Source organism: Pieris rapae, chromosome 17 (assembly GCF_905147795.1).
Source record: "Pieris rapae chromosome 17, ilPieRapa1.1, whole genome shotgun sequence".
NCBI lineage: Eukaryota > Metazoa > Arthropoda > Insecta > Lepidoptera > Pieridae > Pieris > Pieris rapae.
Window position 1 is genome coordinate 3,490,812 of NC_059525.1, and position 22,719 is coordinate 3,513,530.

At 32.5% G+C, this 22,719-nt stretch overlaps 2 protein-coding genes across 3 annotated transcripts in view; both read left to right on the top strand.

Annotated features, from left to right (window-relative positions):
• Positions 1 to 722: 722 nt before the first annotated feature.
• LOC111001715 (zinc finger protein ztf-16) lies at positions 723 to 9,725 on the top strand. 2 transcript variants are annotated; one of them, XM_022271708.2, is made up of 7 exons: positions 723 to 1,028; positions 1,280 to 1,407; positions 2,285 to 2,796; positions 3,027 to 3,337; positions 3,940 to 4,067; positions 4,874 to 5,035; positions 6,241 to 9,725. In XM_022271708.2, exons 2-7 carry the CDS (start codon positions 1,333 to 1,335, stop codon positions 6,472 to 6,474), a joined length of 1,422 nt encoding a protein of 473 aa, XP_022127400.1. In that variant the 5' UTR covers positions 723 to 1,028; positions 1,280 to 1,332; the 3' UTR covers positions 6,475 to 9,725. The 2 variants fall into 2 exon arrangements, with proteins under 2 accessions (XP_022127400.1, XP_022127402.1); XM_022271710.2 differs by lacking the exon at positions 4,874 to 5,035.
• Positions 9,726 to 10,752: 1,027 nt separating this feature from the next.
• Positions 10,753 to 22,719, top strand: part of LOC110996111 (liprin-beta-1) — a 48,479-nt gene continuing 36,512 nt past the window's right edge. Inside the window, exons 1-2 of the mRNA XM_045631867.1 lie at positions 10,753 to 10,983; positions 19,190 to 19,377. Coding sequence (XP_045487823.1) covers positions 10,875 to 10,983; positions 19,190 to 19,377 — 297 coding nt within the window. The 5' untranslated portion in view covers positions 10,753 to 10,874. The remainder of the gene's footprint in view (positions 10,984 to 19,189; positions 19,378 to 22,719) is intronic.

Below are 22,719 nucleotides of genomic sequence, written 5' to 3' on the forward strand. Positions count from 1 at the left end.
TTTCCTTAACTTCACAAATGTCAGTGTCATAAACTTAAATGTCATTCACAAAGCTAATTGTTGTCGTTTTAAATCGGCTGTTGATATAATATGCTGGAAAGATTATTGATGAAAATTATTGTAAATTAAGTGGTTTTAATTATTCGTAAATAATATTGCTATGACATATAAATTCATAAAACTGTCACAGTTTTAAAATTTCTGTAGTAACTAGTACCTCCATTTTATTTAGTTCAGTAAATTATTACATAGTACCTATATAAGTATTTTGTTATTTTATTTCTTACAAAAACTTAACAAATGGTCATTATTGCTCAATACTAACTTTATACTTAAAAAGCTGCTCAGCTATCGTCATTTGTCCCCATGGTTTGTGGCCTTCTTTAGGCACTGGTGATGTAAAAATATATGTGAATTATGCAAAAAAAAGATGGAAGAAGTTTCTTTTAGAGATATTTAGATAAGTTATATGTAAAACTGCTACTAATCGATTTAATTTATAAATGATATTTAAAAACATATTGTTAAATACTCTATAATTATAGTATCTAAATCACTTACGAGAATTCCCGATGATTATTTAAGTAAAGAGCAACAGACTAACATTTTGTCTTGTGTATCAAACCTAATAAATTACTGTCCTAATACGTACTAGTATCGTGATGTAAAACTTTTGTGTTTTCGTACTTGGTTATCTGTAGACATGAAGAGTGTAGTGTAGGTATGTTAGCCGTAGGTATCTAGATTTATAGTTGGCCATTAGATAGTTCGACGGAATGGGTTTCATAAAAATAATAAATTAGTAATTTTATTGTAAATAAAATATTTTCTGTGATTTTTATTAAAATTAATGTATAAATTCTTAATAAGTAGAAGTGGAAGCCCACTTATTCGTGCATTTACAGTTATTCGCGTAACACGTATTTTGTGCATAGAGTTCAAGTATTGAATTAGGCCACATAGCGATCTCTCCCTAAAATACCGCTGTTCTGGCTGTCGCGTGTCTACGTATTAAGACGGACTTGCAAGTAAGTGTAATAAAGTGATTAATAAGTGCAAATAAAACTAAATAACATGGTTAAAATAAACATTTAAATGTCGTGGATCGTGAATAGGAAAGATAGTGTTAGCAAATCATTTTATTCGTATGTTTTCGTAAATAGGTCACCTCGCCATTCTTTAAGAATGGGTTGCTAGGTGTATTCTCTTCATCAGTTAGGAGTCTTACTCGTTTTTTATTATTGTATAAAGAAACATTTTGAATGTAAATACGTCTTAGTTCTAGATAAGTGAGGCGGGATAGTGATGATCAAAAGGCCGTGAACTAATGTGATGTCATCAAAAGGGGAAACAGAGGCCGATTCTGGCACGGTGTCGCCAAATACATTACCTGTTAAAAATGAACCGGTTAGTAAGTCCATGTAATACAAAAACACATCCCAGTGTGCATAGTAAAAGTGGGACAGTTCACAGTTATTTTAGCTCAAGTGTTGATTTCATAGTGGACTGTTTTCCATTGATTTCATATTATGTTTATGTTTTACATAGCCAGCAAAAAAATGTCATCTTTTTGTTAGTATCTGAAAAGTTGGAAGTCCAAATTTATACTTACATAAAAAAATGTGTTAAGTCTTATTAGCTACAGATAAGTTAAATAACCTTAATGTTTTTTAAATATTTGGAACCATCCTAAAATTAAACTATTAATACTTTTTTAAAGTTAGGTAAGTTTAACAGCTGATCTAGGTGTTTCATAATGTTATACTTATCCTATTATAAACATATAATATTAAGAATATTTTGTACATTAATTAGATGTAATAATTTACTATTATTATTTTATCTTTTCCCTATGAGGTCAATCTTGTTATCAAGGGAATTCATGGCCTTGAATTAATATTTTGTAAAAAAATTGTGCTACAAATGTGATATCTAGGAGAAGTTTTGTTTTATATTTTTATTTATGATAGCTACACATACCACAAGTACCACTTTGAATATTTTCAAAGTGGGATAAGATAGAAATTATTACTTTTCATTTTGTATTTGTTCTAGTTTGCCCAAAATTTTAAGCTTATCTCAGATGCACAGAATTTTGCAAGATGTAGCCAACATCTTTTAAAATTATTTCATCTTTTATTGTTCGTTTATTTTGCCATTGACAATCTCAGTAAAAAGTTTGGTTTTTTATTTAAGTATATGGTAAAAGAAATACTTCATATTTCTCTTGAATGAAAACTTTAGGTAATACTAAGGAGACTAGAAGGAAAAATGCATTTTTCAGGTGGCGGCACCAAGTAAGGAGACTCCCAAACGAAATAATAGTACATTATTAAAATGTACAACATGTAATAGCTTCAGTACACTAAGTACCCGGGCTCTAAACACTCACATGGCACAGTGCTCCCCTGACAACAATAATGTGGCCACAGCTCAGAATACTGATGCCCGGCCGCACAGAAAACTCTTTGAGTGTGATGTGTGCAATATGAAATTCTCAAATGGCGCCAATATGCGTCGCCATAAAATGCGGCATACTGGTGTCAAACCGTATGAATGCAGAGTCTGTCAGAAGCGATTCTTCAGGAAAGATCACTTAGCTGAGCATTTTACAACTCATACAAAAAGCTTGCCATATCATTGTCCAATTTGCAATCGGGGTTTCCAACGCCAGATCGCGATGCGCGCCCATTTCCAGAATGAACACGTAGGTCAGCATGACCTTGTCAAAACTTGCCCTCTATGTAGTTACCGCGCGCCCACTATGAAGAGTCTACGAGTACACTTCTTTAACAGGTAACTTTCATTTTTATGAATAAGTTATATCATGACTAGGTGATTTTGATTTTTTTATGAAAAGCTTGCACCTATTTGTTTCCTAAACAATGTTTTAATGTAGTTAAGCAACTAACTAGAGTTAAATTTATATGGTTACATAATTACTGTATGAAAATTCTCATAGTGTTCGACTGTATCATTCATATTAGATCTTTATATATAGCTTATATTTTATACAAAATTTTCAGACACGGTATTGATCTCGACAACCCAGGCCCTGGGAATACCTCTGTTTCCCTTTTGGCTGCTGGAATTGCAAATGCAGCATATGGTGATGGTACAATGGACCCTAGTACACTAAATGCATTGGGTGCTCTTGGGTCCGGACTATCGGTATCAGTTGCGGCAGCTTATTCAGACAGTGGTGACAGCAATGGAGAGAGATCGGTTGACAATGCGACACCACCCATGCACTATTTGACCCCTCACGTTGAAATATCAATGGCAGACAATAATGAAACATTTTCCCCTGGACAGACGAGTCATTTGGGCAATTCAGGTAATTATAACTTTATAGTACCTAGGTATAATCAATGCATAGTACATAATTAGATTTTCCTTTTATCTTGTTTTCCTTTTAATGTAAAATATTAGTCTTTACCATATCTTTGTGTTTCATCTAAACCTGTTTTGTAATAGCAGTTATAAAACTGTTATTTAATAACAACAGAACAATAATGTAACATGATATATTTTTAAATCATTCATATATATATAATATGAAGATAAGCTTTGATGTCTTAGCAGATTCCATATTTGATCTACCTCTGAAGTTTATGTTTTAATCTAGACGGCATTTTTTTATATTACATATTTTATAAAATTATTAAATATTTATTTAGACACATACAGATAATAAACCGAAGAATCAAGACACAATCCCTTTGATGTTGTTGTGTTATATTTGTGTTACGCTTATAAATTAAACAGAAACATTTATGCTTTGTTCTAAAATCAAAGGTACATACAAGAGAATCTGGCACTCTGTAACCCTTTAAATCCGCAAGATTTTTGTTTCCCACCCAATAGGCACAGTTAAATTAGGAGCATGTACTTAGATTAATGCGGAAAAGTTAAGTTTTATAATGTTAATAATTTCAGATTCCCGTGTGAATGGGGAAGGCCCCAGTTCACCCCAATCAGGAGATAGCGCAGTGGCAAGTAGCTCACTCTCTGCAGGCCTGCCGACTAACATCACTCCATCAATCACACTTATACCTATTAAACAGGTTAGTATGATTATTTATTTTACATATTTACTTATTGTTTACTATATAGTCATTAAATTAAACTAAAATTAGATTTTATGAATTAATATCCTTATTGATATACAGTGAATTATGTTAGGGTCTTTTAGGGTAGCATAGCAAAATGTTCCATATTTCAATATTTATCCCACCCCCTCCTCTTATAAAAATAATACATAGTACATAAACACAAAATAAGAAAATAGTGCTTACGTAATACTTGAACTTGAATGTAAAAAGTTGAAATGTTGGTATGTAGGCTGATAGATGTTCTTACATTAAGGCGACACTAAGCTTGCATACATAATTTTTATAAATAATGTTATTGATAATTACCCAAAAAACAGTACTTAATATTTAAAATTAAATTATCCTATATAATATAATTAAATTAATATATATCTCTGTGTGCTTTTTACTTAAAATTGATAAACGGTACATTCAACATTGTTTAGAGGACCCAGTATATCTTTTGCTAAGAATAAAATCTTATCTATGGGTATAGACCCATAGATAAGATTTTGTTCTCAGTGTTTGAATATCCAATACTATGTTCAAGTAATGGATGTCTGGTTGAATGGATAAAATTAGTGACATAAGATTTAAGAAACTTTTGAAGGGTTTTCTAGGAGGGCTCTTTAAATGTTTGACATGTCATTAACAAAAATAGAGTTCTCTATAATAAAATAGTTTTACAGCTTGTCGTATGGTAATGTATATGACATCCGTTAGTTGAATATTTGGACCGGGTTTACTAAATGTCTGAAATTCGGTGTTTGGGGTTTTAGGAGCCAAATGCGGAAGAGAATGCAGGTGAAGATGGGAATGGTGAAAAACGAGACGTTAAATCGAGTCTCAAAAACCTTATAAAGGTTTCGCCGCTCAAAAGCCTCCTTAGAGAAGACTTACGCCGTAGAATCTCAGCGCGTGGACGCTCGCGTGGCTCAAATGTTAGTATTAACGCCCGGTTCCAATATTTAACTAACGGATGTTTGGTATACTTGTATTTTGCGTATGTTTTATGGACATTCGTTGGTTGAATATAGGTATCGTATGCATGAATGATTATTAAAAAGTTATTATTTTATTTATTAATTTCAGTTTATAATACCGATTTTAATATTGAATTTTCGTACAACGTAACTTCAACATAAATCCTAAGGTTATTGAAGCGTTTTTAGACTTTTTATATGGATCATCGTTGGATGACGTCATTATGGTTCCTTGCAACTCCAATGCTAGTCAATTGTTACAAATTTTATTGAGTTATTATTGATGGCTGTTGAGGTTACGTGGTAAACTCATGTTGGTGGTTCCGGTTAGTTTTTGTGAAAGTAAAAAAATAAAAATAAAATAAAATACGTTTATTTTGGAACATAAGATCTTCTAGGTATCACTTATTCCACATCAATCAATTCAAACTTGTAGGCATCCCTACTCATCGGCAAAGACAGAGGGTGTAGGCCGAGAGAAAAAGCCGGCGTAAAAAACTCTCGGTACTCTTTTAAAAAAGCAAATCATCAAACAATATTTAAAACAACTGCCCAGCACTAGTCCCAGGCCCTTTTATCAACTAGATAATCAATAACTTTATAGTAAGCCTTTTTACACAGCTTTTCTTTAATACATTTCTTAAATTTAATTAAAGGCAGAGATAAAAGAGCCTCTGGGATTTTATTAAAGAAGAGTATCCCTTTCCCCAAAAAAGAATTACTAACTTTACATAGTCTAGTACGGGTAAAAAAGAAACAGTTCATAGGTTCAAGTAAAAGTTAGAATGTAAACCGAAAGACAAAACGATCGTGAATTGTCATTGGTCAACGTCAATAGCCCATTGTTGACACGTGTCATACGTCATATAACGTCCGTTTGACAAAAACAAACTTTCGTCTTTCCTCTGACGTTTTATTCTCTTGGAGCGGGACTAAGAGGAGTGTCTAACAGCAAACAGGCTGTTGATCTTTGCCTAACATTTAATTACTTCCTTACTTTTAACTCTTACAGTAACTTAATACTAAAAAATAAAACATATTTCTTTAAGCCTAAGTAGAAAGCGTACGTAAGGCAAAGCTCCACCAGGCACTCTTCAGACAATTTTTCCAGCTTCGTTTAAGTAATTTTAGATTTTTATCAAAATTTAATAAAATGATTACAGGCCCGTGCATCACCAAGCGAAGGCGGCATAATAACGTCCACCCACGGCGACGCCCTACTACCATCTTCTCTTGTCTGCACATTCTGCTCTATCACATTCCCTGATTCGACTCTATATTTCCTTCACAAGGGTTGCCATTGCGACTCAAATCCATGGAAATGCAACATTTGCGGCGAACAATGCTGCAATGTTTACGAATTCAACTCGCATCTACTGTCCAAAAGCCACCAATGACTGTTTGCTGGGGGGACGCAATGATATAAGCACTACACGTGAGCGATTCGAAGGTATTTATCTCTTTATCTAGGAAGATCTTCGAACTGCTGATACGTCCCCCCGAAGCTAAAGTGGAAGCTGGTATGGTACTTTAAATGTTTCTCTCAAATGGTTAATTGTGTGTTCCTTTTGTGGAAAGGAATGCCGTTTTTGAAATGTTCCAAATTCAAATTTAATGTTTGCCTCATTACGAATGGATAAGAAAAGAACAGCAGTATCGAAAACAGATGTTCCAAATTTAAAGTTATGGTATTGTTGTATTGGATGTTATGAATGGGAATTGGCTTGATTGGCAATGTTCCAAATTTAATTTATTATTTTGTTGTAGGACGGTAATGCTTTTTCGGTGAAAATGTGTACTATAGATTGTACTGTATTTGTAACCATCGTGAAATTAATTTTATATAAATGGTAAACACGGTATTATCTTTTGTGCACCTATTAAAACAAGTTCAGATGTAATTCAAACTTGTTCCAAATTGTTTTTATTATATCGTGTCTTGCTTTTTAAATAAGTGTGAAGAAGACGGGAGTAGAATATGGACGCGTTTTTTTTAGGCAATACTCAATTGTTTTTGTACTGCTGAACTTTTAACAATGTTAGTAAGACATATGTTAAGATGTGAAGTTATGTTATAGGTTTATAAAATGGACTGTCCATGTCAAATATTGCTTCATGACAATTTGAATTTGGAACTTAACTCATTTGAAGGATCATACTGGTTTACCAAATTGTGGTGCAAGTAAAGATATTTTTATGGATATTTTAGTACTAAATCGGTTAATAATTTAGTGTTTGGGACCTGTCGGAAATTATCGAAGTGAAATTTAAACATTCCGAATTGCAACGAGTGCATTCCATTTAATGAGATTGACTTATGGCCTCTGGCGGGGAATATTGTTTATCATAAAAGATTTTATTTATTTATTTTGTGTACTTATGTATAGTGATATACAAATATCTATTGTGGTGCGATAGTGAATTTTACAAATGTTTAATGCGTGTACAAATTAATATATTTTTACATTTCACTATTCAATATTTTATTATGGCAAAGCCTAAATGTGATGACCGGAATTTAAAATTTTCCGTTTCTATTTATTTTCTACGCATATGATGCAAGTCCACGACTATACTTAATGTACAAGTTGATTTTTGTTGTTATTTTATTTATATTCTAAAATGGGATATCGTACTTAAGTGGTCCATAAATCGTGATTTAGTTGAAAGTATAAGGAACCCACGTATGGTGAGGCGAATAGCTTGAAGAATTTCTACAAAAAAACTTAGAGTTATGGAAAAACAGCGCTGATTTTTCTTGTTATAATCTAGCACTTTTTTCGACTTTCGTATTTGTAGCACCTTGGCAACACCGCTTTTCTTTTCATTCGCCAAAGAAGGTTTAGTGAGTTATGAAAAAACAGCACTTCACATAATCAGTGCCTTTTTAGCGCCGTTTTGAAGCGCATTAGAATTTTGCACGGGATTTGAGTAGCGTTTTATCTCATGTTTAGTGCTAACTTACACTTTTTTTACTTTCGTATTTGTTGTTGGCAACACTTCCGCTTTTCTCTTCGTTCGCCTCACTATTCAGCGAGCGTGTAGACGCTCAGTAATATATTGCTCAATACTTTCAAGGCTCAAGGAGTGGGTTCAATTCGGTGCAAGCGATTCGCACAAAATTATCTTGTAACATTGTAATGCGTGCTTTTTGGTGCACCTATATATACCCTCGTAGGTATTTGAATTGGAAATATAAAACTACTTAATATAAGCGATGTAACAGCTATTAATTATTGCGCCAAATGTGCTCAACAGAGAAATATTTTATGCAAATTATTTATTAGAGAAAATTTAAGATATTTAAATGTTATCAGATTAATATATTATTTATGAGTTCTAATGCAGTTATACAATCATTCTATAGTCTATTCAACTTCTAAGCATTCCTTTTTTAAATTTAAAGATTGCATTAACTGCATTGGGGTTAGTTTCGGTACTTGCAGGTGAGTTTTGGCTTAATACAAAACATTCCTTATAGTATAGACGATAAGTACTTAATATCGGTTGTGGTCTTGCCTGTTAAGTTAACGAAATCGTTTAGATGGAACTTAAATTGTTAACCAACGAAGTGTCTATTGTCTTTTTGATGTTTAAATAAAATACTGTTAAAACAAAACATTTAAAACTTAAAAATCTACTCTCATACTGGCTTTTTCTGACATTTGATTGGAGCTATAAGTCATTGTTAGCCTACTTAATTAGTTGTCTATGAAGGATTTTATAACAGTATTTTGTTTAGATGTCTTTGTTTTGTTTTAAATGCTATTAGTGTAAGAGCCGCAGCGCGCGGTGACGTCCAATGGACCTAGTGAGTTACCTGATGGAACAACACATATTTATTATTTATTATATAGATACATTTTTCCTCTTTGTTGATTTTGTTGTAGACTTGATGTTTTTCGGTCCCTACCGTCGCGCCGTGGCTTAGCTTAGGGAAGTTTACCAATTGATGGTAACCCCATTGGGCGCCTTCACTTAATCCGTCCACGTCTAAAGATAGATATTGCCTTTACTATTTAATAGAGATAATATATTTATAAGCGTTAGATAAGAACAGATAAGTGAAAATATTTACAAATAACAAGAGGTTTAATTAGTTTAGAGAATTGAAGAGGGGGTAGGCTTCGATTTTTGGATGTTGCGGTTTTCATGTAAATGCTTTATCGTGTGGTAGTATCTTAGTTGTCGTGATTGTACATTGTCAATTTATAACGATACAGAGCAGTATTCAAATCATCCAATATAAGTCAAACGTGAGTTAAATATAAGATATTTGGCCTTGATTTTTCAATTGTTAAACTGTGACGTACATCTTTAACATTTGAAAAATTTGGCCCTCAATTTGTAATTAAGTGTTTATGAGAATGTAGTGTATTAGCAGGGGCAAGAAAGCAATTTCATTTATTTTGAAATATATTCAAATTGATAAAGACCTGTACGATTATAATTAGCTCTTATGCTATGTTTCCTTGTCTCTGACACTATGGTTTTACTACGTTCTATACTTTTTGACCTGAAATTGATGCCTTTATGGGCCTGTAGGCTAGAATTGAGTTTAATTACGTTCATATTCATTTTATTCATAGACGTATCGTAGAATAGCAGTCCTCACCTTAATACCAAAATACAGCTTACCAACATTTAATTTTTTTTGTTTTAGTTGTTATGTGTGTAACAATGTAGTTAAGAATAAAACATTACGGTAGGTAGATGGAGAAGATCGTTGATATTTTGCTGTTAAATTTATTGCGTTATAATATATTAATCTTATTTCTAATTATTAACATACTACTAAGATAGGGGGTATAAATTTTATGAGAAACCAACTTTGTAACCTGAGTGATAGTAAATGATATCATAGAAGATTGTGCCTTAGATCAGTAATAAATTAAATCGTTTCGAAATTTATATTAAAAAGTATTTAGATGTGTGTGTTAAACTGTTCTCACAGATATATTTACATAAAGTTCAATGTTATTTATTTATATAGCGCAATATTTGCAAGTGGCTGTTTAGCTTGTTTTTATGGTAAAGTTTATTTGCAGTTGTGAATGTCATCTTGTTACAAAATATTGTCTAGGGTTTAAAAGGATTGGTACTTATTACCGAATATTGTAATTTATTTACTTATAATAAAATAATTTGGTAAAGGGTCTAAATAAAATATGAGATAAAATGGTGGTTTTTATTTATTGTGGAAATAAATGGAGTTTTAGATACAATGCAACAAATTATCTATGTTGCAAAGCATTCAATCTGTAAAGTTATAAGGTCCCAGCTCTGATATGACAGATAGAAGTCATAGTAGCAGTAAGGCTAGTAGGTAATTTACCTTTTAAATGGCGGCAGCCTGCAGGGTTAAATTGCAGTGTCACTGGACACTGACGCCATTGTCAGTAATATTGTAAATGGGATGGGGGAGACGAAAAAGCACTTTGAAATAAATGCCTAGTGCACCCCATGGACACATGCAACGCCAAGAGCCATGTGGGTGTGTTAAAGACGTTTAAGGGGTGTTACGCTTTAAATCTTCTCAAGCTAACAGAATTAAAAATGCAATTTATATATCCATGTGTCGTAAATTATTATTATAAACTACATCACAGATAACATTACATTACATTTTGATATTACCTGTTGACAGTAAATTGTCATATGTCAATTTCCTCGAATTAATGTGACAAAAAAGTTGTTGAGCCAAAAAAGTTTTGACTAAACTTTTTGTAAAGTTATTAATTAATATTTTATGTAGTTTTGCGAGTACGTTCCAAAATAGTTATTTCTCAAAAGTGTGATGGGAAGGACCACGCAGGTCGATGGCGACAATAATCCAACATCAGCAGATTCAGATCCTGCAAAGCTGCTTGAAGCTGCTCTAGAACAGATGGATGGAATCATAGCTGGTTAGTTCCTTCTTTACAATATATAGTAAACCCTTAACCCTTGTCAAAAGCCCGTTATTTTACTAATCTTGTTTTAATTTCAAAGTAATTTTTCTGTTGTTTCTCTAATTTCATTAAAGAAACAGGGTTTTCTACAAACTAACTGATGAAAAGATCAAACTTTGAAACTGTTGAAGCAACTTTCAAACAAAGTAATTTTATTAATAATTGCTTTTATTTTCACAAGAAACACAAGGTCAAAATTTTGATGAGATAAGATTTGCACAGTGAATAGTATAGACATTTCTTTTAGTTATCTTATTAGGTCATGAACATCTATGTTTAAAGATTCAAAATTGTTGTTTTTATCAAGCTTCATTGAAATAAGTCTTTTAGGATGATTTAAAACTACTTCTCTTCTTAGTTTAGTCATGTTGCATTCAGTTAGCATATAAAAGTTATAGAGCCGAAACACAGATGATTTTGTTGATGGGTATTAAGATATACTTGACTCAAATTATAATTGAATTTGTTGCTTCAGTTGTAAAATTAAACATTTCTAAATATAATGATTTTGACAATTATAATTGAAATAAATAAAAAAATTGTCCTTAAAGTACATTTACTGTATTTATTTTTAATGTTTGACCGTTTGACTTAACCGTCTTAATGCCTTGAGGAATTTATAAAAATATACATTCCTATTTGAATGCTATATAAAAAACGAATTTGTATATAATCTAAAATACTTTTATCATACCCTTATTTAATCTGTTTACCGTTAATCACGATTACTTAAAGTTTGACAACTAATAGGACTGTTATTTTGAATGCAAACTAACTTCATATTACTGACAGCAACAAAATTTAAACCAGCGGGTAAATGCAGGGGAGCAAGGGGTGCTAACTGTTGAACAGAGGGTGAAATGGCGCCAGTCGGCCGCAACACGCGTGTCGTTCGCACGTGTCGTTTGTGACATACGCGTATTTCGCGCAAAAAATCATATTAATATATTTTTAATTAATCAAACATTGTTAGTTACATGACATTTTTATTTTTACTTAGTTTTATAGTATGTTATCGTTATTTTAATATATTTATGTATACATACTTTATAATATCTGACCTAAAAATCAGATTTTATTAAATCTAAATGAATAAGTATTTTATTAAATAAATTATTATTATTTTTTCTATCAATCAAATATCAAATCAGATTACAGTAAAATAAGATTGATTATTATTTCCCTTATTAACTGTTCTACTTAAGAATAACGCAAAATATGAATTTCTTTGAAACAATACATCAGTTTTTTTAAACAATCATAATAAAAATCATAAGCGGTTTTCTACTGTAACATATTGTAATATGTATTATTTTGTAAAATAAAGAAAAAAAAGAAGATTTCGATAAGAAATACGTCATTGTAGGAGGCCAAATATCAAAAGGCACAATTGGAGGCTTTCACGTAAAGGAAACAGAGATATAAATACATCTACAAAGAAACCAGGCTGGATAGAGAATTTAATCTCACTTGGAATGTAAAATGCTCAATTTTTCCGACATAGCCTATCGCAGACGGCCGTTTCTCAAATATTTACTAACGGATCTAATATTATCCTTAGAAGTTTGTTGGTTACTCATAATTTGAATTCTATACTGTAATAAATGCCATTATAAATAAGTACTTCCTCGTACGTAGAACTTTTGTGTATAGGTATTCCTTCGTGTGAAGTACTCTTCAATATACATACTCTTTCCCTTTTGTTTGACATTCTACGGCAATGTCTAGTGTCTGCCATTCAACAGGTTCGTATTTTTCACACGGATTTCGATCAGAACACCCCCATTGACCCCAGTCCCTATTGTTCGTGAAGGAGCGAGTAATCCCGATAAGCCGTATTGTGTGTCGTATGAGGAAGACGTCTGATATTTTCTGAGCTGTAGTAAAAAGTCTAGTCTACGATGCATATATATAGCGATGGTATTGTAGTCACGAGTTTCATCTAAAGCACGAGTTACATGAGACAGAGCTTTGAAATGATAATTAAAGCTTTAGGATTAGGATTTATATGCTGGTACTGAATATCTGTTTATGTGCCGTCAATTTGTGTTTTTATTTTCATTATAATAATCAAAATACTATTTAAAAAGTTTAGTTGGCTAGGTACATTTAAAACTGGCAGTATTTCCTCGCTGTATTGCGATACTAATCGTATGTACTACAAATTGTATTATATTTTCCAGTCTTAAGATTATCTTAATAGTGTAACCGATTGATTACAAATAGTGGTGCTGTGTGTGATGTGAATTGTGAGTGATGCCGGGGTGTTGGCAATGGCCGAACCATGTGACCAGGTGTTGGATGTTCGATGTCTGTGGCCATGGGCTGTTCGACGTTGAAGCCGAGTCGCAGATACCCCAACGTATGTTTTTTTTAAATAAAATAATAAATGTAGAAAAACAATAAAATAAAAAAATTAAATATGTTTATTATGGAACATAAGATAGAGAGGTAACCTGTAGGCTTCCTTACTCATCCGTAAAGCAGACAGTGGGTGTAGGCCGAGAAAAAAAGCCTGTGTAAAAAACTCTCGGTACTCAAAAATCAAACAACACTTATTTTTAAAACAAATATAGCAAATTAATAAGAAGTAGCCTGCCTAGTACTAGTCCCAGGTCCTTTTATCAACTAGATAATCGCTAACTTTATAGTAAGCCTTTTTACACAGCTTTTCTTAAATTTATTTAAAAAAACCGTATATAATGATTTTATTATGTCTATATCGGTGATTCATAGTTACGAGAAGACAATATCAATATACATACTACAATTAAAATCGATAATTGTATCTCTCGTTTATTATTATCTCCGAAACTGTAAATTTAATCTGCCCTCCATTACTAAGATACTTTTGATTTATAAAGGAAACTCATGTATGTAATTTCAACTATTAAGACATTGCACCTATGGGAGCCCTTTGTAGGTTGGTTCATAACAATCTTGACTTATGACTTTAGCAATAATATCTTGTTTACTGTCGTGTAATTAGCTAAGTACTGCTTTACTATGCTTATTACTTAACTTAGAGAATGTTGCCTATAGTATATTTTGTCACCAAATCCTCAGTGAAAACATTTAGTAGCTTTTAATTCGATACAATCTGGGGTTTTATATAATATAAAGCTTTTTATTACCACTAAAGTAATTACAAATAGTAATGGCAGACAACATTTATTTTATATATACAATAAAGTTGTACATGGAAATTCCGCAGCATTTATTTTATAAACAATAATGTACATAAAAATTTCCTTTAAAAATATCGTACTAGATATCCGCAATGTAATGAAAAGAAAAACCTGATGGCGTGTTTTTTGTTTTCGTGCCCGAAGCGAGAGAGTCATTGTTCCATCGCGGGTACAATTCCCTCGTTCTGTTATTTCTGCAACTGCAATAATTTCGACGACATTGCAATCACTATGTTGAAAATGTTTACATACAATGCTGAATCTAATCGTTATGTCTGTGACCTATTGACGTGCTTAAATTTACCTGGTTACTATCTCTGAATCGTGTTTTACTACGAATAATTTATTTATTTATTTAATAATAAATACGTGTTTTAATTTTAGTTATACTGATTAGCTGATTTTCTAAACATGGATAGGGGTACGGTTGCAATGTTTTAATTTGTGAAAATATGTTTAAAATGAAGAAACTCAAATACATATCTTGACGAATACACAAAGGACTAGCGAATAGTAGATACAATCTAAATATATCTTCGAAAACATGCTTTGGCAAATAATGTCAATCTACAGAAACAGTATTTCGGATACAGGAAATAATAAAAAAATACAAAAGTATATCAAATCCACTACTATTAAAAATGTAATAAGGGAAACAAAACTTTTTTGAGGGTACTTTTGATTAACCTGTTTAAATTAAACTTTCTCATTTTGTCATGTTAATAGGAAACTTTGCTGTTACGGGTACGCTTACTTTTAATTAAGGATTTGATAATAAAATATCAACAGTTGTGATATTCAGTTGTATATAAGCACTTAGTGCTAATGATCTAGGCTTTGCACAGAACATTTTATATAGCTACATTAAATCTTCCTTCACAGGACCGCAGCTGTGGAACCCGTAAAGTTTTTATTGTGAAAACAATATTAAAGACATTACATTAAAAAGTTCATTATAAACTTCCGTGTTATTGAAGTTCGCTGAAGGGCACCGAATTTAAGTTCGTAGTAAATTTTGGTTCTAAGTTGCTGTCAACTTTGCAAAGTATTGTTGATAGCTGACCTGGCAAACGTCGTCTTGCCAAACTACTACCTTTAACTCAGCGCCATCTGTTAGAATTGTATCAAATAATAAACAAATGTTAATGTTATCGTAATTTTAGTAAGGATGCCTATTTTTTTGAAAATGAAATATAGCCTATGTCACTCAGGAATGATGTAGCTTTCCAACAGTGAAAGAATTTTTCAAATCTGCCAAGTAGTTTCGGAGCCTATTCAATTCATACAAACAAACAAACAAAAAATCAAACCTTTCCTCTTTATAATATTATTATATATAGTATAGATAAACGCTGCGGGAAAAATGCTTTATTAACCAGAGGGTACTTTCATTTAACTAACGGGTTTTATATTTTAATTACCAGTCGTAATTGCACACGTGTGTGTAATAAAATTTCGGGCAAGTCACGATATGATTAATTTAAATCAAAATTAATAGTGATTGATGAATGTGTGAGATGAGTGCATAAAATAATCTAATCTGAAGTAATCGCATTCATGATATGTCGATTTCTTATATATAACTTTTATCGATACGTAAGACTGGATTTCAAGAATGTCTAAATTTATGTACAAATTAAATAAAATTCAAGGTATTTTAAGACTTTCGATAAATTGCATATTCACAAGTCGGAATTTTGTTGCATAAGCTTCGTAGCGGTGCAAAAGGAATTTCCAGCAAGGAACGTTAGGCATTACCTCGGTGTAGTTAAAGCCGATCGATGTATAAGTGTAGACAGCGTGGCAGACATAATCTGATGGCTTTATACCGTATATTGAAGTACTAGACTGATCCGATAAAACCTTCGAATACTTAAACCCGTACTATTTTTAGTTTTTTTAGTTTAACACATTAAGTGCTCTTTTCTCGGATCCGAGTGGAGCAGGGCCACAGTGCCGCCCACTATGACTCTCGGATCCTAGTATTCTGCACTCGACATAGTCGACTACTCGAATCCGAAAAATGTTTTTTTTTGTATGAATACATATTTTTAAACATTGGTAATCAAAATCATTCTTAATCGAAAATTCGCTATAAAATGTTTTGGTTTCCGGCTATTACTTTGTATCCATGGTTTAGGCATTCAATGTGTTAAATGTGCGACATAGTTCTCTGAGGAAACCAGAATTTCCTAATCACTAATCGATGATGTATATTATCTTTATAGCACATGTATCTTAATAAATAAATAAATAAATAAATAACTCTCCATAGTAGCTAATAAAGAAAAATCGAACACACCATTACATGCAATACTCGTCGAGCGAGATTGCTTATCTTGCCGAAACCGCGTACAAATTATTTGAAGAAGTCTTTTAAGTATGAGGGTGTGCAATTATTTAATCAATTACAATCTAAAATTCCCAGCGTTTAACCAATCAAAATCGCATTAAAGATATCATATTTAGCCTAGAAGACAAAAATTAGGAAGACTGATGGCGACGTGTGTCTCGTTCGTATTAATTCAAAAAAAAAAAATTGTAATGAGAAATAAAGTTGTTTAAACATTTTATTTCAAGGTGGGTCATACATAAAACAATGCGGAAATATATAACCCAGGGGACATGGGTTGGTACTTCATATGATTAAAACCCTGATCTGGCACCTTGTCAACTTAAACTTAGTATCAATTTTATTGGGTCACATAGACTTGTGGCATTATTAAATAATACATTGAGATGTTGCCATTACTCGCCTCCGGCACCGGAGATAATTAACCTATTGTTCCTATATTTTTCCTCACAAAAAATCATTTGTACAATGTGTTTTAATTCTGCCTCTTGTTTCGTTTCCTTTCATGAGAATAATTGAAAATGGATATTATAATATTTTAATTAAAAACGGCTTATAAAAATGTATAACAATCAAGTTAATTACACGACAAAAGTTTCAATTAAATTAGTTATTGATACATTTGAATAAATAAATCAGTAGCGGTACTACGTTTTTTGGTCTGGGCCCCTGTATCTGTTTCGTGTTTTATAAACCAATTTAATATGGTCAGCCTCCTGTGCCTGACACACACCCATGACTTTTTGTATCTAAAATAAGCCGGTTTCCTCTCGAAGCATTCATTGATTCACTGTTTGGCCGAATGTTAAATGCCCACATAGAAAGAACATCCATTGGTTCATAGCCGGTAGGAGCCACTAGGCTAAAACTACTCTATACTGAAATATTTACAATAATTACAAATCTATTCTAATAATTATTAACATGACACATTCTCTCATATATAAACAATCATATTCATAAGGGGTTTATTTCATCCGCTTGTAATTTAGATTCAATTTTGCACACACCACTCGCAAGCTAATTGTATTCAAACGACATAATATATTTTACTCACGTGTTTATTAGTGGTATGAGCATATTCAAGATTTATATTAGATTTATAAATGTATGTTGTCGGCCCAGTGGCTTGAGCGTGCGACAAATAAATGCGAACCCCGGCTGTGCACCAATGGACTTTCTATGTGCGCGTTTAAAACTCTCTCATACTGTGGATAAAAATGGCCTTAGACCAGGTTTTCCCAGCCTTTTTGTGCTATATCCAACCTTTTACACCCATTTTTTTGATACTTAGTTTATTATAGTGTAAACTGATAAATACTTTTAGCCTAACGAAACATATGTTTTTTATTTAATTTAAACAACTAACACTCTGGTCACCTAACATTTGTGTTCACCTAACACTTACACTAAACTCTTTTTTACCAGTAACTTATGTTCAACTAACACTTACGCATTGATTAAAATTATTGCAATTAGTTTTCCGCTTCGTTCTTCAGGCTGAATTATTTGTCACACAAACTTAAAACACAGTATTTGTACGTCAAATGTTTCTCCAACAACCATTTTATTTACAGGTTGCCCAAGACCTCAATTAGCTCATTTCATAGAAACGTGATTTTCACGTATAATCCTACTAAGGTTCATTAATTTGGCACACATCACTTAAAACTTGTTGCAATTACCAGCAGTTCGTTATAAGGACTCACGTCCGTTACCTCATTTGTTTCAGTAATGAGTTAGGTTCAGGATTGGTGTATAGAGATTTAAAATAAATATCAGTTCACTGAGAGTCATGGTAAGAGGGTAAAAATATAAATAAATACTAAATTATTTTAAATTTTAATTCTTTATTTCCACGAAAATTAAGTAACAAGTGATATTCAATTGTTAAAACCGTTCCAAATTTAACTATTTCAGTTTCTAGGAAGTTTCCTAATCCCTATTCATTGATGTTATGTAAAATAGGATACATTATAACATGGTCCTCTTTATAGCGTATTTTCATATTAAGCGGGGATTTCATAAGTTATATGCCTGTCCTGTGACATTTATATTGAGTTGTACGCACTTATTTCATTCATAACATATTTCCGATTTAAATGCCCTTATACCAGAAAAGTTGAACTTGAATCATTTGTACATAACGCGTTATTGGAGTTACGCTAGAATATTCCTACAACGCGTTTTCTATAAACGTGTAACCATTCTACCATGTCTTAGGAGGGATTACTTTACTATTAATTTAAAATATCAGTAAGTGATTCTTAAAAAATTGTATGGAAACTTTTAGTTTTGAGTTGTAAGATTTTTCACACAGATAGCGTTTCATATTTTATCAAAGTATTCCTAGTACTGGTTGCAGTTTTATGATTTCATCTGATTCACCTCTTTGAGTTCCAAATTAAAATAAAGTAACGCAATAATACAAACTGTTATAAATTGTTTCTTGTTAATTATAATGTATAATTTATATAGACAAAGAATACATTACCTTAGTTGAGTATAGGGAATGTAAATGTACATATTATTTTATATAAACCTCAAAAATATAAACCAATATCAAAAATATTGCGCCTGTCATTTTTTTAAGGCAATAACCCGCGGGTTTGTATTGCAGAAGCGGGAGGAACAGGCCCGGGTGGTACAACAGGTCCAGGTCGACAAGCCAGAGGTCGTGCTTTAGAATTGGCCCAACAGTTGGCTTCGTCGCTCCAACATGCCATTCCTCCACCACCGAGACCAGATTTCACCACGGCAAGCGCGATACTTAGATGGCTACAGCAGAATAATAACTCCGTTGCACTCGTAAGTATTCTATTAATTATTTAACAGTATATTATATTACGGTTAAATGAAGAGTACTGTTGGAACACTGTTGGTATTAAAAATATTATGATTGTTAACGGATATAGATGACGGCATACATATTTTATGAACTATGTATTTTATCCAAAAAACTATTCTGTCCGTATATGTCCTCAGAATGCAGCCGTTTCTTCCATCATTTATATCGTTATCCTATTGCTATCAAAAATTATATATGAAACATATACAAACAAAAATATAGCTAGGGGAATACATAATGACGGAAAAAACAATAAAAAATATTGAATACATTTAACTAAGTAATACTTAATTTTGCTGTAATGTGTTATGGTGTAAAAGTGAGGGTATGTACGTGAAAGTGTGTGTGTATGTTCATGATGCAGGTGATTTTGCGCTATGAATATTCTTAATACTCATTTTAACCATATTTCCCGATAGCTTAAACAAGTCTTAGGCTTAAATATATCCGAGCTAAAAACTAAATTCAGTTTAAATAAGTCATTTGGTTGTGTTAGCTTTCTATGTCTATGACATATGCCATCAGACATTCCAGTTAGAAAAAGTTGTTCCAGTTGTAAAGACTAGTTGATCTTGTTCTTAGGGTAGAAAATAAAATACTGGTGACTATTATTTACTTCACTGATTTAAGGTAAACTATAACTTCAAACTTGAACAAAGGAATTGCCTGTGCTCATGTGTTACAACCTCTTTTATATTCTATTCCCTACTCCGAACCGACCATTCCACTTCGGGAAGTGGTTCGAGTCAATTCGTAACAATTCATAAACAACCGAACGAGTCAAATGTACTATTGCACATGCGCACTTGTAGCAAGATTCTTAAGGAAATGTTTAATAAAAAATGTTTAGAATTTAATTATAAGCTCACAAGTTTCATTATGATTTTTGTAAGGCAAACGGATAGGAGGCTTATCTGATGTTAAGTGATACCGCCGCCCATGGACACTCTCATAGCCGTTGGCGTTTTAAAAAATGTTACGCTCTTTTCTCGAAGGACCCTAAGTCGAATTGGTATGGAAATATGTCGGTCGGCAGCTGGTTCCACATATGATATTATGATGTTTGTCTTAACCGTAGGAGTGTTATTTGCGCACATAGAAAAATCAATCTAGCTGTGTTCGGCTAGTGGCAATTGTCGTGCGTCCGATAAATTAACTTTGAGAATCCCTACAAAAAATTAATACGTTTATGTACTATAATTTTTGAGACCTTTGCTTATTTTAGCTAACAAGAGGGGGGGGGGGGATAAATTGCATTAAATCTGCTTACGTAATACTTGTAACTTCATTCATTTCCATCTTTTAATATTCTCCACAGAATATCGTGGAAATACAATGTTGTGAGGCTTTTAAACAAATCCTTTATCTAAAGCCTCTTTGGGCGCTGTATCGTACTGATTTTAATGTTCATATTTATATTGGACATAGGATTTATTTAAATTCTTTCAACTTCGTTGCTTATTCGTACAATTAGAAAACTAGAATAATTAGGAGGTGGGTGATCTCTATTATAGCAAGGAAAATTTTTTGGGAAACTACACAGCCATAGCTCTAAAATAAATATGTATGATGATTTGGTCTGTATCTGTTTGGTGATCATTTCTATTAGGCAAGTAGGTGATCAACGTTCTGTGCCTGACATACACCGTCGACTTTTTGGGTCTAAGGCAAGCTGGATTCAAGAAGCAAAGAGAGAGAACTCTCCCCTCGAGAGTTGTTTGCTGAGTTATTGCGGGCTACTAGATTGTGAGGAAGTTGCATGGTTCTGGTTAGCTAGTTAGCTAGTTAGTTAGGTATGTTCTTTTTATAACACATATTCATGAGTATATGATTTTTCTCATTTTAACATGTGAGATGCTTGACAGTAAAAATAAAATAAAAAATATCAAATTTTAAAAAACGAATACTGTTTGGCATTTGCAGGAGTGTACGTAAAACCTTTATCGCTGTTTTCAAATAAATATTGGTCGATCTGACAAACGTTTTAAACATGAGCGAGGTCCAAAATCCACGTTTTTTAATTGCGTAGCGGTAACATAGCTGCAAGGCACGACCGCTGAAATAAATGCCTCGCTGAACGCGGACTCCATAACGCATAATATTATACAGTTGAATAATTACTAATAATACATCTTTCCGTGTTCCGTGTAGGACGCATTCGTTTTAAATTTGATGTATAGAAAATGATATTAGCCAAAATCACGAAATTAATGGCAAAGGAAATTGGGAAAAGAGTAATTTAAGCCCACTCCGTATTCGCCACGTAAACAAGGACTTTAAGTTGGTAAGGACTGGTTTATTTGCGTATTTTAAATGTATATAACGTCCTTACATGTAAATATTGACGTTTTGTCGTACTGGCCACTTTGATCTCGTATAGCTTATAACCTCTTTGGTTAGGAATTCCAAATTCAAATTTTTACAGCTATTTACTCATGCATTTGTTTTTTTCTCTGCGTCTATATAGTATATATGTTACCCATATACTGTAGATATATCATTATTATGATGTGGCGAACTTAAGTAAATCAATAAAAATATTGTTTATGTAACTATTCATTTCACTTATTAAATTTTCTTATTTAGGTTGAGGCATGTAAAATAATGGAACAATCTTTTGCTCTATTTATTCTTTTGACAATATACAAAAGTATTAATAGCTCCGAAATAAGATCGCATTCTAGGAATGTGCAATTTTTCTCTGCGATATTAAAATTTTAGCAGCACATAGTTGGAGCCTTTGAAAGCACGGAAGTGAACTAATTGCGCTCTGTGAGTTCGAGGCACGAGCTTGGAACGGCAACTTTACCATATTCAATGGTATTTGGTTTAACTCGAAACATGTTGACCTAATAAGATAATTAATTTGCATTATATATAATCAGCACGTATGGAATTCTTTGATTCTAATGATGAAGAACTCTTAAATTGACGAGATTTTGGATTTCAAATTTCAATTTATCTAAAATATTTTTTTATAGAACAGGAGGCTCATCTGATGTTAAGTGATACCGCCGCCCATGGACACTCAATGCCAAAAGTAAGCGCCATTTTAAGAATTGTTACGCTCTTTTCTTGAAGGACACTTAGTCGAATTGGTTCGGAACTTCTTCAGTGGGAAGCTGGTTCCACATAGGCGGTGAAAACTGTCTAAAAATGCAAACTTTTGGAGCGACGGACGTAGAAGTGGTAAGTGTGGAATTTCGTATTCTGCCTTGACGTTCGATGATGAAACTCTGCTGCTGGTATTAACAATGCAACTCTGAACACTCATGTTCTTGATATAAGCAGTGTTGGTTTAG

Coding starts and splice junctions, on each gene's coding strand:
- LOC111001715 (XM_022271708.2), top strand. CDS start 1,333: ATGTCATCAAAAGGGGAAACAGAGGCCGATTCTGGCACGGTGTCGCCA. Junction 2,797..3,026: donor CGAGTACACTTCTTTAACAG/GTAACTTTCATT, acceptor CAAAATTTTCAG/ACACGGTATTGATCTCGACA. Junction 3,338..3,939: donor GAGTCATTTGGGCAATTCAG/GTAATTATAACT, acceptor TAATAATTTCAG/ATTCCCGTGTGAATGGGGAA.